Below are 21,351 nucleotides of genomic sequence, written 5' to 3' on the forward strand. Positions count from 1 at the left end.
CCATTCGAATGGTTAAACGGTTCACTGCACCACTCGCCAGCTTGCTGTGACAATGAGATTCCGCAGATGGATCAAAGCAATGTCTTGTGGCTGGATCTTGCTTTCTCCCCCGCCCTTTGAAGACCCATCTCTTCCCTGTGTCTTCCGTTCCTTATTTGTCCTTTTTCGGCATATCTTATGGATTGTACATATCTCTTCTCCCTTTCCCCTCTTCGCTCTACCTGTTCCTTTCCCTTCTTTTCTGCCTTCTAATCGCTTCTAATGCCCTGCCTCCGGAACGCAAATAGCAGGTCAAGCATTGCTGTTCATAAAGATGCAATAATAAGTCATGCAAAGATGTATTACTGAATAATCATAGACTAGAGGATGTTTAACTGAAGAATCGTTTTTTTAAAGTCGGGAGTAAGCAATTCCCAAAGAGGTAATATTAGAGTACAGCGACAGTGGGCCAAGTAGTGGGCCGATCAGAAAGTCTAGCCTGTTGAAGGCTAGCGTTATCATGCTTATCGCATCATTCTTGGAGAACAACACATGATGAAGCAATAACAAGAGTTACAATAATGCTGCTGTTGATGGCGGAATTTGTTTGCGCTGCGTTGGGAGTCAAACTGGCAGTAGTATTTGTAGAAAAGATAGATAACTATAGGGAGCTAGGACAACATCCCTGCTGACGCCAGGAATTCAGGTGCCCCGCCTGGTCACGATACATACAACTACTGCAGAACATCTTGTCCTTGCTTTGCTTATAAGTCGTGACCGTTCCTGCTTCTGATTGTCTCTCTCTCTCTCTCTTTCTCTTCCCTTCTTTCCTTTCTTCGCGACCAACTCCAGAATAATTATATTTGTAAGTATTGTCCATATTTTTCTGTTGGTGTTCTGCTGTATTCGAACCCAAGGAAAGCACCTGACCTCACTGTCCCGCTTCGGTCCGGCGTCTCTCCTCCCCTCCTCTTCCCATACAAGAAATAAGCTGGTTTTGGGCACGATTACACCCTCAGGCAGAGCTCAGAAACACATCGCCTAAGGTTTTAACAAATCGTGGTGTCTTCCCACTAACCTCTACATTATCGTCTTTCCCTTTTTTTTCTATTTCCAGTATCTCCCACGGTCCACCAGAAAAGCAACGCTCACTCCTCCTCTACTCCTGCCCCTCCCTTCCCCACGTTCTCATACTTGACTCTTCGTTTTGTCTTTTTCTGTCCTTTTTTCCCTTTTTGGGCTGGCCTTTTACTGCCAGTCTATGACAAGATCCTCTCCTCTGGCAAATATGGCTGACTCTCCCAAGCCTCCCTCCAGGCGGCCTTCCAACAGTTCCCTGACAGCTCCACGCCTACAATATCCGACTTTCCCTCCTCTGAGCGCTTCTGTCGAGGAGTGGCTGTCCCGCTCACGACCGACAATTATGACGTCAGCACCTCCCTCAGAGCACTCGTCCTCCAGACCACTGAGTGAGAGCTGGGCTACGCTGAGTATCTCTGATGCTCACTCGGAGGATGGTACGCGCTCTGAGCAGACGGACATCGGCTCCTTGATCGATCAAACCAGTGCTGACGATGTTGCCAGCCTCGACGACCAAAGCGAGGTTGGTGAGAACTACGAGGACCACGAGGACGACGATGAGGAGAGATCAGAGGAAGAAGATAATGATGAGGAGGCAGATAACAGTGGCGACGATGGGGGATATGATGGCAGAAGCGTCTCTGAATCTCAGGAGCTCCCTGCCCTCTATCATCGCTTTGGTGGTGATATCGGGGACAGTGGTCTTACTACGAAGGCTGCCTTCCATCAATCCACTGACTCCATTGAGTTCATTGAGCCAGACAAGTGGCCCGAGGTGGAGCAGGTAGAGCTCAAGCATACTGTTCAGATTTTTGAGGGGGTTGAGGCTTCCCGTTTGAAGGAGCAGCTGCCTCCCAATCAGCAGAATGCGCTCCTCACGGCCACGGTTCAACAGACCATGACGAAGCACAGCTTGGGCGTCGATCAGCCTTTCCGTGTGCTTTATATTGGGAACCCGGATTTTCGGACCATAGTCCTCGACAAAATCGGTGACGTTCTGGTGTCTAGTTCGTGCAGCAGCTATGAGAGTAGCTCTGCCGAGTCATCCAGATACCATGTTATTCCGACGTCCTTTGGGGCAGATGCCGTACCTAATTTCGCGGAACTGCTTCCAATTCATGTGCAGCTTATTGTCGACGAATGCTTGGAAGCCTCGTCTGATCCGCGATCTGGCAAACCCAGCACCGTGAGTCTCAAGTTCAAGAACCGTCCGTCGTGCACTTCGTACTGGACCGGAAGCGAATACTGCCTCTCATCTTCTTCGGATTGGACGCTACCAGATGTAGCCATCTTTTTCGTATCGAGCATGGATGATGCTGTCGCAGTGGTGACCCAGCATCAAGCCCGTACCTTCATGGAGAGACACGGAGTTCCTGCCATGGTGATCTCGGAGAAGCCGCTGTGGGAAATGACTACTGAGTTGGTACCTGTCAACCGCCACAGCCTCCATATGTGCCTGGAGTCTCGCCATTCTCTTGGTGCGGAGCCCACGGTCCTACGGCGGTATCCTATTGACTTGCCGACTTTTGAAAGCATTACTCCCGGCCAACTTAACAGAAACCTGGCTTCGTTGGCCAATCTTTATCCTAAGCAAGTTACCAAGGTCACGGCAAAAGCTCCCAAACCCTCTACAATGAAGCCTTTCTCCTTCGACATCAAGAGGTGTACGAAATATATTCCGCACTTTGACTATTCAAAATACTCGGACCACGTTCAAGACTTGTCCCCCTCCTTACGTCTACTTGCTATCACGACCATCTCCGCCATTGCTATTACCCTAGGATATACGGTCGTGAGCGCTGCTTTTGTCTACCTTTCTCAATTCTTCTCGCGGTCTGATCTTTCTGAGATTGCATCGCCCTCCAGCAGCATCTCCAACAAAAATATCATTTCTGTCGAGACCTTGGGACAGAATTCACTCTCCGTAAGGCATTCGTCGGCCGGCGAAGTTCAGTCACTGAGAAATCAATACGAATGCAGTACCCAGCTTGAGGAATTAATGGGTATCGCGCTCTCACCAACAGTTAAACAAGGAAAACCGGACAGGTTCGAGCTTCAGGTGATCGGGGATTCTCATGTTATCGTGAAGCCACCACACCGGTTTTCCACAAAGAAGCAACCAAAGTTCGGCGTCAGTGTCACTAGATACGGGAACGCCGTTCCTTACGAGCTCTCTAGGCTATTTGAAGGTGTCTATTCACTGAATTTGGACCGAGAGGATGCCTACGGGTTGGTGAACGTGACCATCACTATCGCCAAGCCGCCACTCGAGCAGACCACTCAGGTCGATTTTGGAACGCCGTGGCTCAAGATTGCAAACTGGAAACGAGCAGCGTCTACCCTCTCCACAGAGCTTGTGAGGGACTTGAACGCTGCTCAGACTGGCTTGTCGAAAGCATATGATCGATTGTACACGGATCTTCAAGTGGCCATGAGCGATGTCGTGAAGAGATCACATCTTCTGCGACAAGAAGTTGATGATATACGTGGATCGACGCATCTTTCGCTTGAGAATCTGTCGCTTGAGACGAGAAATGCTGTCCTCGCGCGATCCAAGCAACTATCTGAGTTTGTTCGACGTGACGCCGTCCAACCCTTTTGGGCAGCCTGCTCAGTGTTCCAAGAACAAACTAGTAAGGCCAACGCGGAGGCGAAGGATCTCGTGATCAATACGTGGAGTAGAATCAGTAGCATTTCGGCACCGAAGGTCGATCTGGAGACCATGATGGACCGTTTTCAAGATGTCCGGAAAAGCGAAGCATTGAGCAAGGCACAGAAGCGTGCTCGGGGGTTAATGAGACGGAAGGCTCATTATTCGGGGAAACTTCAGCGATGATTTCTCGTGTTCTGATGTTTTGATATCTTTCTTCTTCCTATTTTTTGTTTGTTTGTTTTGGGTTGTTCACAGGCGATCTGGGTGGTACGGTATCTTTTAAGAATTGGTTTGCTTTATGGGTTCACGAAGGAAATGCGATTTATGTATTAATGCCGCGAATAGTTGCTCTTTTGACTAGTATTTCATATCAATCCCAGCCTTTGAAATAGGAAAAGTCTTACTGCGTACAAGTCGAACAGGGTCAAAGCGGTGGCACTAGCAGCCTGAGGCACTGAGGGGCATTCTGACCTACCCACCTCAAAAACATATTTTCCTCTCCCTCTCCCCGCCTCCGTGATCATCCAACATACATACAGTTTCTCCTTTCTCTTTATATTTGATTTCAAGGTACTTTTGCGTCTTCCAATACAACGAAATATATCTCGGAAACTCACCAGAAACCAGACAATACTCCACCCGATCCATCATCACCATGTCTGACGCCGCGAAGCCCGACCCCACCACCGCTGCTCCTGCTGAGGAGAAGAAGGAGGAGAAGCCCACCACCACTACCGAAGAGTCCAAGCCCGAGACCGAGAAGCCCGCCGCCCCTAAGACGACGGACAGTGTTTTCGCTATGTTTGGCGGTGGTCCTAAGAAGGAGAAGAAGCAGGAGGAGGAGTCTCAGGAGGCTAAGGATGAGCCTTCTGGTTCCGCTAAGGCGCAGAAGGAGGGTGAGGAGGTATGTCTTTTATTTGTTTTTATTATGTGGATTTTGTGGGGTTTGGTGTTGGGTGTTTGTTGGATGTGGAGGTGGATAGACCTTCAGCCCCTGAGTCATATCTATGGCTAGTTGAACAGTCCCGTTCATCATTGTTTTCATATGTGGTTGGATATATGCTAATACTATACTTAACAGGAGGAAGCTCCCGAATCCCCCGAAGTCCACTTCGAGCCCGTCATCCGCCTCACCGAGAAAGTCGAGACCAAGACCAACGAAGAACTCGAGGAGCAGAGCTTCAAGATGCGCGCTAAGCTGTTCAGATTCGACCCCATCAGCAAGGAGTGGAAGGAGCGTGGTACCGGTGACGTGAGATTGTTGAGGCACACCGAGAACAACAAGACCCGCCTGGTGATGCGCCGTGACAAGACCCTCAAGGTCTGCGCTAACCACTACAGTAAGTCTATGCTTGGATGTAATAGGAAGAGAGGTCGTGTGCTGACGTTTGTAGTCGTCCCTGACATGAAGTTGAGCCCCAACGTCGGCAGTGACCGTAGCTGGGTGTGGAACGCAACCGCAGATGTCAGCGAGGGTGAGCCCGAGGCTGCTACTTTGGCTATCCGTTTCGCCAACAGTGAGAGTAAGTTGCATCCGCCTGGAGGAAGTGAGAACTATGCTAACGTGTATCAGACGCCAACCTGTTCAAGGATGCCTTCGAGAAGGCTCGGACGGAGAACGAGAAGGCCATTCCTCAGTAGAGTCGCACAGTATTCAGACTCTTGCTTAAAAAGAAAGAAATATAATGATTGGATGCTCCCAAACCATCACGTTTCATTGTGCCCCGTCTCAGAAGAGTTTTGATTGATCTGGAGCATACCCCCCTCCTTTCCCCTCCCACCATACCTACATCTATGTTCTTCCCCGTTGCTTATTCCCCTCTTCCCTTTTATTCCAATTCCCCTTACCCGGCCCCTACCCGCGCGAGACAGCAGAGATGAGTTGTTTTCTCGTCATGAATATGAGTTATGCACGAACTTGAGATGAGTGACAACATCGGATGGTATTTGGTGTATGTCGCGAAGGAATTTGGTAGTAGATAGACTTGATCACTCGAATATATGCCTCCATACTACGACAAGATTTCCTGAATAGACTGTTTGCTCATGCACATTATATACATTATGTACCGAGAAAATAATTGTATTGTACTAGGCGGCTACCAGAATTACCAGAATAGTCCCCGCCCATCCATGATTTACCACCATTTTCGACGTCCACTCCGTCTTCTGTCTGTCTCTTGTCTTATCCATTGGCCAATTATTCTTCTATACTTGTAAACTGCATTTAAATCTATACTAATATCTCTGCTTGTATAACCCCCTCCGTTGCGATATCAATCCCTCTGCAGGCCGTGACCGCGAACCTCGCGTCTGCCTTTATCCGGCCGGCGCTCACTCCAACCTCGCCTCAACCATCCCCGATTCGCGCGCGCAAACAGAGAGAAAAGCTCTCTATAACCATACCCATTTCGCACATTACACCGTTTTTTCTTGGATTTGACTAGTTTCTTATCGACTTATTCTATTCCGGCTTTTTCGCGCCCAGAAAGCTTTACGGGTCCTAATTGAATCGGCAAGATGCCTGATGTGAGTGATTCATTTGTCCTTGTTTGCCTGCTTTCTTTTCCTCCAAGGACCAATCCTTATGGCTCTTTATATTGATTTACTGTCGCATGATGCTGATGACTTTGTTTTTTGCTCTGGATTCAGGTTAAGAGAGGTATTAGGCTGGTCACAGAGCAGCAGATTGTGTATGTGCATACCTACACCTACCTACACCTTCCTACCTACAGTCTATTCACCCTGCGATTGTTCCATGTCGTTATTATGCTCATATTTGACCTTGTTGGGTCATGGTTGGAGGGATCTCCTACACACTTCCATCTGCTTCTCCCCGCCATCTTGCGCGCGCGTCCAACTTCGAACCTCCACCGCGCTTTGCTCCTCACCTCCTCTTCCCAACAATCGCGACGCGAGACATACATGATATGAAATAACACTAACTTCCATCCGATTACAGAAACGGCGACTCCGGCGTCGAAGGATTCCCGCTCCGATCGTGGTCGATCGAGGTCTACCAAGTCAACGAGCATGGGGAGCTGGTTCCCGCCAACGTCTTCGACAAGGTGACATACACCTTGCATCCTAGTTTTGGGGATAGAGCTGTTCAGGGTGCGTGAATAAAACCCTGGTTTGGGTGGTTGAGTTGGGTTGGAGGAGCTGACTGACTTGAACAGTATTCAAAAACCCCCCATTCCGGATCTCAGAGGAAGGATGGGGTGAATTCGACTTGTCAATTACCCTTACCGCCGACAAGGATTATACCGTGACGCACGACCTCAACTTTGCGCAGCCGCGCTACGAATCCAAACATGTCCTTGTACGTCTTCGGATTTTCCTCCCCGCGAAACAAGAACAATACTAATTGAGTGATTGATAGACGTTCAAAAACCCCAAGCCTGCGTTATTGGCGACCCTCCGCGAAACAGGACCGGTTCCTGGCGATGAGAATGGTATGAAGTCGAAGCGCGCGGCGGGAGCGGACGAGGGGTCGAAGAAGAAGAAGCGCATGGAGAAGAATGTACGCCGCCCTCCCTGGCCCCAAGATTTCACGGTCTAACAATATATGTGCAGGTCGACATGGACAAATTGGCAGACGGACTCCAGCGCCTCGGAGAAGATGACCTTCTCCAGGTCGTGCAGATGGTACACGACAATAAAGCACCAGACTCGTATACCAAGAATGACATTGAGCGTGCGTTTCCTACCCCCGATTCCCCAAGGACGAAAAACTAATAACACGCAGAGGGCGAATTCCACGTGGACCTATATACCCTCCCAGACAACCTCATCAAGATGCTCTGGGACTTTACACAAGAAAAGGGTGCTCTGTGATGTGACGGATGAACGAAGCTTGTAAAAATAGGATTGCTACTGGTTGTTTGATTGACTATGGCTGGCTTGGCTGATTGTTTCTTTCTCTTAATTCTATATGATACATCTTGCATGCATTCATGCAGCAGCACATTGTTTGTTAGTTCGGTTTTTTTCTTCGTCGTGCCGTTGCTTTTTGGAATACAATACACCTAAGAGTACGGATTGAGTTTGTCGAGTATACGAGGGATTGGGAGAACGTCGAATTAAAGAATTTCAATATATTTTAGACTGCTCCGGACCTATCCAGACACTTGACTCCGACTCTCATCCAACCCCTTCCTCTTTGGTAGTATCTTCATCTCAATACACCTTAGCCAAATCCTGTGAATTTCCTATGGTGTCCCTAATTGGACCCCCTGATTGCTTGACTGACAGATGGCCGATTGACTATTGCCCTAGGCATGTCTCCCTCGATCGGGCGCCCATACGGCCCCTGAATGCTCGATGGAATGCTCGATTGAACTGAATACTTGATTATTATGTGATGGAATGGCTAGACGTATGGTCTCTTGAGTACTATATATGACACTACATTTTGCTTCAGTATATCCCATAGCCAAAGTTGTGACCCGAGTTAAGCAAAACATCAACAAGTCGACACACATCAATCAATCTTCACTCTCCTAATACCCTTCTCAACAGCAGCAGCAACAGCCTCCAAAATCCCCATCAACAGACCCGTACACAGATGACGATCCTGGAAGACCATAGAAACCCACCATATCAGACGACACCCTTGAACCGAGAAACCCTTTTCTAACACATAAGAGCACTCCCCTGTCACTGACTGCTTCTGTTTTTCTTCTCCTTCTCCTTCTCTTTGAATCTGTGGCTGTACCACAGACCAAGAAATCAACGTGGTAACCCACGAACCTACCTCCTCTCGAATCGAAATACCATCTTCGTGATTGATAAATGTGATTTTGTACTTGGTATTCCGGGAACTCACAAGGGTGGGAGCTGTCGTTCCTGTACCTGATGGTGAGTATTTGTATGATTGTTCGCTTAAGCTCGCTCCATATTTCGCGCACTAGGAGCCGGTGGTTGTGGAGGATTCGGAGGGCGGGTGATTTTGTTGCGTTGATGGATCGGGGGAGTAGGAGGGTTTTCTTTTTTGCGTTCAAATACGGGTGTGGACTGTGTGTTGTTTTTGGTTTGAGCCATATTGCTATGTTTTGCCGTTTTACGGTTGGTTTGTCTTCTATGTCAGCAGAACTTGTCACGATGTAATAGTCTGCTTCTAATTTTTTTCAGGGTCTGCATGTGTAACCCATTCTTATAAACACCAAATATCCAGATAAACATCATTCGTTTTTAATTTTCCCATCGGTCAAAGGTAACTCGTTGTTCAAATCGGTTCTACGAGTCTCAGCAGCAATGGTCTCCAAAAGCTCCATCAGAAAACTTGTAATTGTGTGACAACTCTGAAAGATTGTGGAATTCCACCACAGTAGCTGAGACCCCTGAACTGTAAAGCTCTCTTCTAACAGGCACCTTTCCTGCCGTAGACCGCTCACAAGGCTGCAATCCTCGCCTTCTTCTGTCATTACTGATCAGCGCGGCAACGTGCTGGATCCACTCTCTATCACCTCCAGGGCTGAAACGCCATCATCATGATTAATAAAAGTGACTCTACTACTGAAGGTACCAGCGTGAGTCACTGTGAGATTGAATATTGTTGTGCTGGGTCGTGACTTGGTCGATGTTACTGTATACGGCCGCCAAAGTTCCCGTCTTAGTAGGTAGTGGTTGGGTAGGACTTGGAGGATGATGGCTTTGTTGGTGTTGAGGGGTGGGGGGAGTTGGAAGTGTTTATTTTTTTTATTTTTATTTTTTCGTTCGAATACTGGGGCAAGAGCTGGGTTGGTGATTGAAGGTGTATCCATAAGGAGAAGAGCCTTCTTTCGAGGAGCCAAGATTGCGTCGCTCATCTCAGGTGAGTATAGCCCTAATCTCGATAACCCCCTCCCTCCTCTACCTGTTCCATCCTTCTAGGATCTCTCTGTCTCGCGGAGGTCTTGACGATGATGAACACGGGATTTCGTTCTTTGTCACCACGTTAATCAAGCATCCACGAGTCAGCGTCGAAGCTCGATATAGAAATGCACGGGAACTGGGACTGTCCTTTGAGGATTGTCGTCATTTATCTTTTCCTGTTTTTTTACTTGAAGGAAGTCAATAAAGAAAGGTTGCAAAGCACTAGGGCTCGGTTTCGCTATAGTGTTGCAAAGAGCTTTGGGCGTCTTGCTGCCGCCATGGTTAGACCTGCATGCCAGTTAGAAGCAACCCTAATCATTCATATTATTGGCATTAAATAAAATCAAGCTAAGCATCAACAACAACGGTAAATGTCATCCATGGTTGCGCTTTGTGATTGTATGGTGGATGTTAATGTGTCCTATTTTCTTACGTGTGACTTAGGGCATTGAAGCGCTTGGATTTTCTCTCGTGTTTCCAGAAATCGAATTGTCCGCTATTTCGCGAGATTTCGACTATACGGTCTCTACGTGATACTCTCGTTGTTTGTATTCTATTCCTAGACTAATGAATCTGACGCCGTATCTCCCCAAGTCCCTTCAACTCCAGGGAATTAACAGAAGCAAAATAACCATAATCAACCTATCAAACCCCCTTGATCCTAAGAGTAAGCTGAGAAGTGGAATTACCATAAACATAACCAATGTCCCCCCTCATGAATAAGAAATTATGCCATTTGATCGGAACATAAACCCTGCAGGTGATGTGAATGGTTGATATTGGGAGAACCAGCGAAGAGGGCTGTGAGTCATATTCCAACCCTACAATAAGTACCAACACCACTGTCCATAATCAACTCATCCACAATATCCCCCAAAACACCAATTACTCTAAGAAATCCATCTACGCAATTCATAATGTCCCCAACAACCATCCTCCTCCGCGCCGAAACCAAAGCTGTCGAGTGTCGTTCCGCGCGTAAGCCCCCTCAATCCCATCCCCATCCCCCATCAAACAGAGCAATTAACAAGAAGATGAATAGTAACCCCCACAACCGCCAAAACCCTCCTCGACGACGGCTACAACATCCTAGTCGAGCGCAGCCCGGCCCGGTGCTATCGCGACGAGGAATTCGAAGCCATCGGCGCTACCCTCGTCCCGACTGGAACATGGGAAAAAGCTCCGAAGGAGTATATTATATTGGGGTTGAAGGAGTTGTCTGATGATGGTGGTATGCCTCCCCTTTTCTCCCACCGTTGCCTCCTTCCTACATAACCAGGAAGTGTCAACGACTAACTGATTAATCGATGTATAGTACCCGACTACCACACACATATCCACTTCGGCCACTGCTACAAAGCCCAACCAGGCTGGATAAACTACATCTCCTGGTTCAACCCCGATGGCGGTCTCCTGTACGACATCGAGTATCTCACCGATGAGAATAACCGTCGGGTCGCTGCGTTCGGATATCATGCTGGATATGCGGGGGCGGCTGTGGCGCTGATGGCGTGGGCTCATCAGACCACTGGTCCTGGCGGTGGTGGTGGTGCTTTGGGGGCTATTCCTGTCTTTGAGTCTGCGGGGGATGTTGTTGATGCTGTGAAGACGGGTGTGGAATCTGCTTCGCAGCAGCAGGAGCAGCGCAAGCCGCGAGTACTCATAATCGGCGCGCGAGGTCGCTGCGGGACTGGAGCTGTTAATTTCTGTCAGCAAGCTGGTCTCCCCGACTCACATATCATCCAGTGGGATATCGCAGAGACTTCAGCCCGAGGTGACGGACCATACCCCGAGATCAACGACGCAGACATCTTCATCAACTGCATCTATCTCCCCGCGGGCACGCGGATCCCCCCGTTCGTCACTAGAGAGTCCCTCTCTGTCCCTGGACGGAAGTTGAGTGTGATCTGCGACGTGAGCTGTGATCCGACGAGCGAGTTGAACCCGATCCCTGTATATGACCGGTATAGTTCCTTTGATGAACCTACTGTTCCTGTGGACTTGGGTGAAGGTGATCAGGGACCGCGCCTGAATGTGGTTAGTATTAATCATCTTCCGACGCTGGTGGCTAGGGAGGCGAGTGAGGATTTTGCGGGGCAGTTGTTGCCCAGTCTTAGGACGTTGGATCGAAGGCAGGCAGAGGGGGTGTGGGTGAGGGCTGAGAGGGTGTTTCGGGAGAAGGCGGAGGAGGCGAGGGATGCTAGTTGGAGGGCGAGGTGGTTGCCGTAGGTTGACAATCTTGGGGGAACGTGATATTGGCAAGTATGGGACGGGATATCAGGAAGGAAAGGTTACGGAGACCTGGCAGAAATATGCATCAACAGACAGTGGTCGAACACCAATGCAATAATCCATTATGCAACCATGTTATGGAATTAATCACAATCAAGAAACAAAGCACCAAGTTAGTTAACATGGCAAACCAACTGCTGAGCTAAATTCAAACGCTACAGACCCATGAATACATACAAGTCCCAATGACTAAGTATATGCATGTAAAGATGGTAGATCCAATGGTTATATTCATGACAATAACGGGTTTGTACCCAACATTAATGGAATAGACATAGCAAAACAAAAATCATTTGCAAACAAAAGTCAACATACAAAAGGTATCTTGGGGAAGATGAAAACGCCGCCAGGTTCTCGAATGCCATGCACGGGTAGATGATGACAGAAAATAACACAAAAGCCATATGACTGGTATGACGCTATGCGAGCCAATATGCATTATGGATATTAGGACAAAAAGATAAAAGGAACAAGAGAGACAGAACTCCTATCATGGCGTGGTCTGGCACCAATGGCGGTGGTATACCCACGCGGCCTTTTGGCAATCCTTGCTGCAGTACTTGGTACGGCGGCAACGACGACACTTGGCAAACTGTCGCTGGAATTCCTCCCATTTGCCGCACTTGTAGTACGCACACTGGCGGATGCCACCGCGAGACTCGTCCTTGCGGCAGAGATTCCTCATCACCACACATGCCCAGTACTGCATGTCCTTCGAGTGGTGACGGACAGTGAACTTCTCAACCAGGGGGAAGATGTTCACATCATCTGGAAGAAGGTATTCATCTTCCTCTGGCTGCTCGACCGGCGAGGCGCTGGGGTCATCCAGCATGTTGAGTTCACGGTCAATCTTGAGCTTTGGAACAAGGTGCGAATGCTGGAAGAAGGACCGGAGGTTGCAGTACTTGGATACGTAGGCCAGAAGCTGAAGCGACATCAAAACGTCTTCATCACGAGGCATTGTCGTCAACACACCCTGAGCCGTGGTCGTTGCTCGATCGCGGTAGTAGAGAGCATAGGGGCTAGGAACGATGGCCGGAGAGTTGTTGTTGGCGTTCCGGGCCGGCGACAGGCCCAAGGCACCGTTGGTCTGCGTCGTGTCGTTGTTAATCGTGCTACCGTCAACAGCTGAGCGATGGCTGATGTTGAAAGTCTCTGCATCTTGTCCTTCAGAAGGATCGGTGACCGTCAGGTCGTGGGTGTTGGAAACACCCTCAAGCATCGCTTGTCTGTCGCCCACTTCATCAATTTCCATCTGGTTCTGTAGTCCCACGATTGGCTCGGATGGCCCTGCTGCGTCATCACCGGCCGCAGAGCCTTCATCATTTCCATCCGACTCACCCGAAGCAGAAGGGTGCTGATGGAGCGCAGGTCGTTGAAGCGTAGTCGTTGCGGGAGCTGGAGAGGTGCTCGATGTGGGTGGATTACTCCGCGATTGCACTGGACCACTGGGTGTGGTCGGGGAGTCAGGCTGAGAGGTAAAGCCAGTATGCAACCGTGGAAGCATGCTAGGGAGTCGTTCCGTGTCGCGCACAGGGCGCAGATGGAAGCCATCGGCGGCATCCATTGTGGGGACGGCCGTGGCCAAGGGTTGCATAGCCCGATGACGATGGCCGATGGGCTGATTGGTGCGGTTATGGTGATGGTGATGATGATGATGGTGGTGGTGGTGGTGGTGGTGGTTATGTTGAAGGGTTTCCTGTCCAAACACGCTGCGTTCCGGTGGCGATGTCATCGGCATCCGAGGAGGTGAAGACGTGATATCCATTGCATTAGAGTCAGGCGCCTGGTTTTCCTGGCCCGAGGACTGAGGAATCTCAATATGCGATGGCGGTGCTTGTCGGCGAGAGGGTCGGTGTTCATGGTCACCCGTGGCAGGAGCAGGTGCTGGGATGGGTTTAGGATGATGCCTCGACGAATGCCTCTGTGTTTCATCGACCCGCGCCCGCGCCTTATCCACGACTTTAATGTAATTGTCCAGGATGGTCGCGATGACCGGCACCATATCCGCTTCCACCACTCTTGTCCGCACATTCTCCGAACCTCTTACGCCAATGTTGACCACGCACTGAAAAGCAAGGCTCCATTTCCACATCTCCATCAGATTCCGACTCCGACCCTCCTTGAGGATGCACACGAGACGTTCGATGCCGCCATCGACGGTGAGAATATCCCGAATGCGGGCGGATGATGTGGTAAGATAGGCGAGATGATTCAGGGAGTTGATGAGAGGCAAGGTGGATGTACAATCGAGGGCACGGCGGTCATAGAGGGTGGTTGTGATGTTCACGGATGCTTTATTCACATTCGGAATGCTGAAGTTGACTTCTCTCATGATGGGCGACTAAGTTCTGAGCGATGGTGATGGGGCTGATTCGAGGATGAATGAAGGCAGTGTCGGACAAGTCGACAATAGAAAGCGGTTTTAATATAAGAAGGAATCAAGGAGTCGAAGGGAGGACAGAGAGGGATGACTGCGAATGGGGGTCAGTCAGCCCCTAAAAACAGACCGAAGGAGAATGGGGTACAGACTTGTGACCCCTCAAGGTGGAAGATAACCAAGGAGAAAGAACGAGAGGAAAAACCAACCAAAACCAGAAGAGACAAAAAAAAAAGATGACTCTATTCCCAAGACATGAAGAATCCGACGATGCAACGAGAGAAAAAGCGATGAAAAAAGGATGGAGGAGATGAAGCCGAGGGAAAGAGAGAGTGTGGTGAGATGTGAGAGAGTGAGGGAGAGAGTGAGAAAAGATGGAGTGAAGAAAGAGTTGGAGTGAAAGGGAGAGCCAAGAACCCGAGCCTGGTGACCAACTCCCGATTTTATGGCGGCTGCAGAAAACTGAGCACCTTGAGAGATGAATGGATCAACGATTCACAATACTAGTAAGAGTGAGTTATTGTTAAAAGATGAGAACAGATGAGAACTGAACAGTTTCAGGTTAAGAATCCGTTATAATTAGCCGCAGTGGTGGTGGTGGTGGTGGTGGTGGTGGTAGTAATACCTGGCGCTGGCTGGGGAGGCAAAGAGGCAACACCGAGAGATTTTTGAAGCGGAGGCGTTCGTTCGGAGATTCTTAATAATGTTGCCTCTTCTATGTATCGAGTACACTTGTCTTCCAGGATTCAGCACAGAGTCAAATTAAATGATTTTCTGATGTGTCCAGAGTATCATACGCACGGCTGACATGAGGTCCCTCGGTTTGCCACTGCAAACGATCCTTAATGATTATCCTGAGAAAACACAGACGCTTATCATCATTGTTATAATGGCAATGACACTACCAATACTAGTCAAGTCTCGGTGGTCCTCACTCTATCCTCGTCATTTACCCAATTCAGCCGCGGCTCCGGTAGATCGGAGGGCGCAGAGACCAACAACAACCAGCCCAGGGGATGATACTGAATAAATAGTCTCGGTCGCTTACCTGGATCATGCTAGTATTCCTCTGCTTGAAGACTCACCATTGAGACGGGACATGAACAATGTAATTGATCGACCTTGATTATTTCCGTTATGCTTTGATCCCAATTTCCGTTGCGCTTGTCTGAATACGGAGTACGGAGTTGATACGTCCTTCCGATCTAACCTAGTCTTAGCAATGTCTAGTTTAGATTTACGTAGTATATTTGCTATCCATGGTAGTGATCACTGCTCTCTGGTTGTCATATAATAATAAATTCATCCGATGTGACTGCTGCTCGTCCTCTTTTGAAGATAATGGCTGGTGTACCCAGGAGATGCTATGTCATTCAATGAGTGAGGCCGCTCAACGTGATCTGGAATCACGACGCCTGACCGGTTCACAAGCATATCTTGGAATGATGATGGTTGCTGCTGCGCCTTCATTCAGATATTAAAACGGATCTAGGGTGCTTCTTGTACGAGGTTCTTTCTGACATCCTCTAGCGAATCCCCGATTCTTCTCAACGGGGTTGTTTCAGTGTGGTTACTCCGTAATATACGACAAGCTCTCCGTTTCCGTTAAGACATCAGGACACTGTACAGGTTTGATGAATACTCGCAGGGACCTCTGTGATTTGGATGGTGGTACTATTGTTCCCAATCTCCCTGCAGCCCAGTCGGACGCCTTCTGTGCAATAAGGAAAATACAAGTCTCTTGACCGTACTCCTATTATGGGTTGCAACACCTAGGAGAACGGTATTTTGGGAGACAGGGTAATAATATCGGTAATGTCTCCTCTACAGATTGAGCATAAAGCTGCAGGGCTTTCTGGGGTCAGTCATTCAATTAAGATACTACCATATTTGTCGTTCACGCGTTGGGATCACTGGGCAGCGATGCTCTTCCGGACGTCATGCGCTCGGAGATTTAGGAACACGGCTGTGGGGCTTTATCGAACAAGGGCCAAAGGTTCCCAGTCCACAAGAATACTCGTTGTACAGAGTGACGATGGTAGCTTTGCTTGGGTGTTCTGCCACAACACTTCCGATGTGCTTTTGGTATGTTATCACTTCCCGCATTTTCTGCGCAGTATGACATTGTTGCCTCTCCTGTGCCTTTGCGCCGGGGCTTGGATTGAGTTGACCAAGACATAACGCTTCACGATTCTCACAATTTGCTTGTAATCATTTGAGCATCGACCAACTCAATTTCTATCTGATACTCGCTCAGATATGCACTAGTTTCTCGAGGTCTTTCCGGACTATTTCGGGCCAAGCAGAGCAATGGGGGGATATATGCAACTAAAGTGGGTACAGGCACCCCATGCAGTAGTCACGGTTGGCAAGGAACACCAAATCCCACGGCAGTCTGAACAATTCGAACTTGCTAATGATGCTGTGTTGATGTCTCGCCATTCCAATGCGCCATCTGTCGGGACTCAATCAAGCGCATACTTCCGGGACAGTTTGCTAGAGCTGGATATACAAATTGTACTCCGTACTATGGATGGAGTATGGGGATGGATGGAGATGGCAGGCTGCAGGCTAGCCGTCGATCAAGGTGGATATGCACTCCGCTCCGAACCGCTATTGTGCGAGAACTAAGCCTAATTGGGAAACCAAGGCGAAATCAGCCCTGCTTCTGAGCTGTTGCATGAGAATAGCCGCTCACTTGGACTAGCTGTTAGATCGCAGTTCGATTACATTTGCAGTGTCACCGAGCGCTTTTAGTGTAGAAAAACTCTGTTGAGGATGGATACTCCGTTCGTACGGAGTAGATACTGGATCCTTTGATATGAAGAGGAAATAATCCGTCGTGGATGAGGTGGCTGGTACAATAAGCAATAATGCAATGCCAATGCTTACTTATTGGTGACTCCATTATGTACTTCAGAGTGTTGATATTTCCTTTAAGATGAGATTAAAAGTTCACTTATAGTGCAGCGTAGGAACCATCCTCTGGCAGCTTATGCCTATTCAATGACTGGCTAAATTGCAACGGAAATGGGATCCTCTGTTCATTTCAATACTAAAAAAAAAAAAAGGGTGGTGAAGCTTAGAGTACATAACCAAGATGTCAAATGCTTTCCGAAGGCGATGCTCAAATCAACCCTCACCCGGCCGGTAATAACGACAGGGAAGACAGGCACAAAATAGAGAGTTCACAGAGTGAATATCATTCATTCTTCCAGAGGATTACTAGAAAATCAGGTGATCATAGGGAGGCTATTGGAATGGAGCCTCCGTAACGGTCATGACGTCGGTGTTTCGGCGGAAGACAAAGGAAAAGAGACCATTTGGTCTTTGTTAATCTCAATGTTGCTCTCAATTCGGGTGTTCTTTGTCTGTCTACATATAAGTTACAAGTAGACATACGCACTTGTACTCTACTCTACAAGTACACAGTACACAGTACCCATCCTCCAAAAGCAACGAGGATTTCTCGCAGTCGGATCGCAAGTCTGAAAGAGATCCCAATTCAGGAGGAACAAAAATTGGAAACCCGTTGGGCCAATCAGCGGGTTCACCGGGACGATTCAAATCTCGGCTCGATCGATATTCCGTTTGCCAGGTTACTCCGGTATGCGACTTACCTACTTTACCTACTGTATACATGTGCAAGTTCATTATTATTGACATTCACACCGAGTCTCCCTACAGAGTGCTTATCTCGCTTATGAATTGCAACCGTCTGTACTCGCGTAGGGAATGACAAATTCAATTCGTCTTCAGCCGTGGACTTCTTCATGAAATACTCATAGTTTGGCTAATAAGCTACTTAATAATGAATAAATGTCTTTGATCCTCCCCTTTCTCTGTCTGTCTACTCTGTACTCTGCACTGATTCTACCCTCAATAATAATCATCCATGCTTCTGTATGGTATTTGTATTACTCCCCCTTTCTCCTTCAAGGTCTCCACAATGGAGCTGCCACCACCAATCACCCCGAGTAATTTCCGAATTGTCCGCTGCGGCTCCACCGGCTTTTCTGCTGCTCCTGAATATTACAATACACTAATACCATACATTACCAATCTATATGGCGTACTCCTTTTGCTTCTTCTGGCTCATTCTTTTTGCTCACACGTCAAAGAATAATATTGAGAATAAATCTACAAAAAAAAGAATAAGAAAGAATTATACAGACAAGACTTAATTACTTGCGTGGCGGATGAAGCTTTTCGTCTAGTTGTCGGTCGCATTTGCCCGTAACTACAAGACCTTTTAACGCGCGCTCCACATCCATCCACCCCCCTCCTCGGGCCTTTCTCAACTCTCTTTCTTCCCTTCTCTCTCTCTTCTCACTCTCTTCTCACTCTCTCACTCTCTTCCCCGGCCAACTCTGACCCCCTGGACTTTCTACACCTTTTTTTCTCTCCTTCCTTTCCTTTCTTTTCTCTCTCACGTCCTGGGTTTTCTACGATTTCACTCAATCTTCTTTTACGACCTTTCTTTTTCTCTTTTCCTTCGAATTGATCACCTCAGGGGTACATAATCCGTCAAGATGGCCGATATGAGCGGCGAACAGATGCAGGCCAAAATCACCGCGGCCCGGCGCGAAGCTGAACAGCTCAAGGACAAGATAAAGCGCAGAAAGGATGAATTAGCAGACACCTCCCGTACGCTTTCCCATTCCTATTTCCCGTTCGCGACCCGTTCTCGTCATGATACTGGGATATTTATAAGCGCTCTGCTCGCCGCGTTTAGCTGCATCCGCCAGCATACGCCTACTTGCGCTGCCTTTCCACTTCGAGTACATTATGAATTTGAATACTGACTCGCGTTTTTTTCCATCTATACAGTCCGTCAAGTTGCACAAAATCAGTCCGAGGCTTTGCCCCGGATCGGGATGAAGCCACGCCGGACACTCAAGGGCCATTTGGCCAAGATTTACGCCATGCACTGGTCGACTGACCGCCGCCACCTCGTTTCCGCCTCGCAAGATGGAAAGCTCATTATCTGGGATGCCTACACCACCAACAAAGTTCACGCGATCCCATTGCGGTCGTCGTGGGTGATGACTTGCGCCTACGCCCCCAGTGGAAACTATGTCGCTTGTGGTGGTTTGGATAACATTTGCTCAATCTACAACCTGTCGTCCCGCGAGGGCCCGACCCGTGTCGCGCGCGAGCTGTCTGGTCACTCGGGTTATTTGTCCTGCTGCCGTTTCATCAACGATCGCCGTATCCTTACCTCGTCCGGTGACATGACCTGTATGCTGTGGGATATCGAGACCGGCTCAAAGGTGACCGAGTTCGCCGACCACCTGGGCGACGTCATGTCCATCAGCATCAACCCGACCAACCAGAACGTCTTCGTCTCGGGCGCCTGTGATGCTTTCGCCAAACTGTGGGATGTCCGTACTGGTAAGGCCGTCCAGACCTTTGCTGGACACGAGTCGGACATCAATGCCATCCAATTCTTCCCCGACGGAAACGCTTTCGGTACCGGTTCCGATGACACCACCTGCCGTCTCTTCGACATCCGTGCCGACCGCGAACTCAACACCTACCAGGTAAGCTCTTTGCCTTGGCGCGTCTCCAAGGAAAAAGAGAACAAAGCTAATTTTCAATCCAGAACGACCAAGTGCAGTGCGGTATTACATCTGTTGCTTTCTCCGTTTCTGGACGGTTACTGTTTGCAGGTTACGATGACTTTGAGTGCAAGGTATTTATGACTTTCTCTGTATGAAGCAGCCTGTATGCTAACGCGATGAATCAGGTCTGGGATGTCCTGCGGGGTGAAAAGGTTGGTTCTCTGAGCGGCCACGAGAACCGTGTCAGCTGTCTTGGTGTTAGCAACGACGGCATCAGTTTGTGTACTGGATCTTGGGATTCTTTGGTAAGTTGCACCCTGCTCATTAGCCCAATGGCACAGCTTGCTAATGTGTCCTTCCCCCATACAGCTCAAGGTCTGGGCCTGGTAAACAAATTCAGAACCAAGATACCCACGTCGCCAATCTTTGCAACGTCATCATTCGAACGCCTTTCTTTCTTCTTTTCTTCATTTTTATTCCCCTCTTTTCCTTGGTTATTTCTCATACCGATGGGTTAAACGTTCCGCCATTGTACGATAATTCTTATTGACCGAGTAACCGCTCGGCCGCTTTACCATAATATGCTATTTGGGTGGGAGAAGATGGACGAACGCCCGAGAATCCGAGGTGGTCAGTCGGCGACGATTACGCGCAAAGACATCGGATAGAAGCGATATACATAGCGATCGATTTGGCGTTTGTCGACAAGACTCGGATGATTTTTATCTTCCCCCCTTTTTCTATTTTTTACCATCTTGTTCATTACCCCATATTCCCTTTATCCTGAACTCATGTACCTGCGCTTTTATGTATTTCCTATTTGTGGTGGAAAGGGAAGGTTTGTTTCTGGATAGGCCATGGCCAGACTTTGGTCGTTGTATTTTCTTTTTCATTTTCATTTTTTTACTTCTAATTCACCACGTTGAGGATGTGAATCGGAAGGGGATGGATGTCTTCTATTTACACTTATTTGTTATATGGGACTGTCTGTTGGTGTTGGATTTATACTATATTTCAGTTGATCAATTTCCTTTGTGACTTTATTCTTGAAGCCGCTTTAAAGTTAAAATCTGGGGTGTTGGAGTGATTAATCGAATAATAAATGTCTTCTTGTAGTATGATGCCAGTGTTACAGCAATTCAAACAGCATTGTCTAGTCCTTGGAGAGAATGGACAGAAACAGGTGTTGCCATCGAGATAATCCAACATCGACTGGAGTCAGCCTAGCCAGTACACGCCATCATATGCACCATCGGCTCCTGTAACATGCAATGTCAATCCAATCCTAACGGAGATATTCTCCGCGTCATCGACCAGATGTCAGACGCACTACATCTGCCAGCCGCTTCTGCATCCGAGGATATGCAAGATAATATCCGGAGGCCTATCCGAAGTCACTACAACCCAACCCGCAAATGACACCGCGCCTCTTCATATATCCATATAAGGACCAGGATCCTGACACGGGGGATGGTCCCGTTTTAGCTAGTCCTCCCTTTTCTATTCTCGGCAGGGTCTGACTCCGTACGGAGTACACTGTACGGAGT

The 21,351-nt window shown here is 48.5% G+C and overlaps 9 protein-coding genes across 9 annotated transcripts; 7 read left to right on the forward strand and 2 right to left on the reverse strand.

Annotated features, from left to right (window-relative positions):
• The first annotated feature begins 814 nt into the window (after nt 1-814).
• ASPGLDRAFT_50435 (uncharacterized protein) lies at nt 815-4,157 on the forward strand. The gene is made up of 2 exons (XM_022547309.1): nt 815-844; nt 902-4,157. Exon 2 carries the CDS (start codon nt 1,268-1,270, stop codon nt 3,893-3,895), a length of 2,628 nt encoding a protein of 875 aa, XP_022398068.1. The 5' UTR covers nt 815-844; nt 902-1,267; the 3' UTR covers nt 3,896-4,157.
• Nucleotides 4,158-4,350: 193 nt separating this feature from the next.
• ASPGLDRAFT_50436 (Ran GTPase-binding protein YRB1) lies at nt 4,351-5,817 on the forward strand. Its single transcript, XM_022547310.1, has 4 exons — nt 4,351-4,616; nt 4,794-5,052; nt 5,107-5,235; nt 5,286-5,817. Exons 1-4 carry the CDS (start codon nt 4,368-4,370, stop codon nt 5,351-5,353), a joined length of 705 nt encoding a protein of 234 aa, XP_022398069.1. The 5' UTR covers nt 4,351-4,367; the 3' UTR covers nt 5,354-5,817.
• A 38-nt stretch (nt 5,818-5,855) lies between these two features.
• On the forward strand, nt 5,856-7,845 carry ASPGLDRAFT_50437 (putative transcription initiation factor subunit (TAF30)). Its single transcript, XM_022547311.1, has 7 exons — nt 5,856-6,241; nt 6,365-6,405; nt 6,675-6,826; nt 6,892-7,034; nt 7,095-7,235; nt 7,289-7,409; nt 7,461-7,845. Exons 1-7 carry the CDS (start codon nt 6,233-6,235, stop codon nt 7,547-7,549), a joined length of 696 nt encoding a protein of 231 aa, XP_022398070.1. The 5' UTR covers nt 5,856-6,232; the 3' UTR covers nt 7,550-7,845.
• A 538-nt stretch (nt 7,846-8,383) lies between these two features.
• Nucleotides 8,384-8,858, forward strand: ASPGLDRAFT_664951 (uncharacterized protein). Its single transcript, XM_022549023.1, has one exon. The coding sequence runs from the start codon at nt 8,570-8,572 to the stop codon at nt 8,819-8,821; it is 252 nt and encodes an 83-aa protein (XP_022398071.1). The 5' UTR covers nt 8,384-8,569; the 3' UTR covers nt 8,822-8,858.
• On the reverse strand, nt 8,859-9,218 carry ASPGLDRAFT_664952 (uncharacterized protein). Its single transcript, XM_022549024.1, has one exon. The coding sequence runs from the start codon at nt 9,136-9,138 to the stop codon at nt 8,896-8,898; it is 243 nt and encodes an 80-aa protein (XP_022398072.1). The 5' UTR covers nt 9,139-9,218; the 3' UTR covers nt 8,859-8,895.
• A 94-nt stretch (nt 9,219-9,312) lies between these two features.
• ASPGLDRAFT_664961 (uncharacterized protein) lies at nt 9,313-9,679 on the forward strand. The gene has a single exon (XM_022549025.1). It carries the CDS (start codon nt 9,359-9,361, stop codon nt 9,584-9,586), a length of 228 nt encoding a protein of 75 aa, XP_022398073.1. The 5' UTR covers nt 9,313-9,358; the 3' UTR covers nt 9,587-9,679.
• An 806-nt stretch (nt 9,680-10,485) lies between these two features.
• ASPGLDRAFT_132833 (saccharopine dehydrogenase) lies at nt 10,486-11,797 on the forward strand (the record flags this gene model as incomplete). The annotated part of the gene is made up of 3 exons (XM_022541154.1): nt 10,486-10,546; nt 10,611-10,799; nt 10,884-11,797. The coding sequence occupies 3 exons, from the start codon at nt 10,486-10,488 to the stop codon at nt 11,795-11,797; spliced, it is 1,164 nt and encodes a 387-aa protein (XP_022398074.1).
• Nucleotides 11,798-12,350: 553 nt separating this feature from the next.
• samB (MYND-type zinc finger protein MUB1) lies at nt 12,351-14,195 on the reverse strand (the record flags this gene model as incomplete). Its single annotated transcript, XM_022541144.1, has 1 exon — nt 12,351-14,195. One exon carries the CDS (start codon nt 14,193-14,195, stop codon nt 12,351-12,353), a length of 1,845 nt encoding a protein of 614 aa, XP_022398075.1.
• Nucleotides 14,196-18,772: 4,577 nt separating this feature from the next.
• On the forward strand, nt 18,773-20,194 carry ASPGLDRAFT_132531 (WD40 repeat domain-containing protein; the record flags this gene model as incomplete). Its single annotated transcript, XM_022541124.1, has 5 exons — nt 18,773-18,887; nt 19,071-19,783; nt 19,846-19,935; nt 19,990-20,109; nt 20,174-20,194. 5 exons carry the CDS (start codon nt 18,773-18,775, stop codon nt 20,192-20,194), a joined length of 1,059 nt encoding a protein of 352 aa, XP_022398076.1.
• Between the last annotated feature and the right edge of the window lie 1,157 nt (nt 20,195-21,351).

Source organism: Aspergillus glaucus, assembly GCF_001890805.1.
Source record: "Aspergillus glaucus CBS 516.65 unplaced genomic scaffold ASPGLscaffold_19, whole genome shotgun sequence".
NCBI lineage: Eukaryota > Fungi > Ascomycota > Eurotiomycetes > Eurotiales > Aspergillaceae > Aspergillus > Aspergillus glaucus.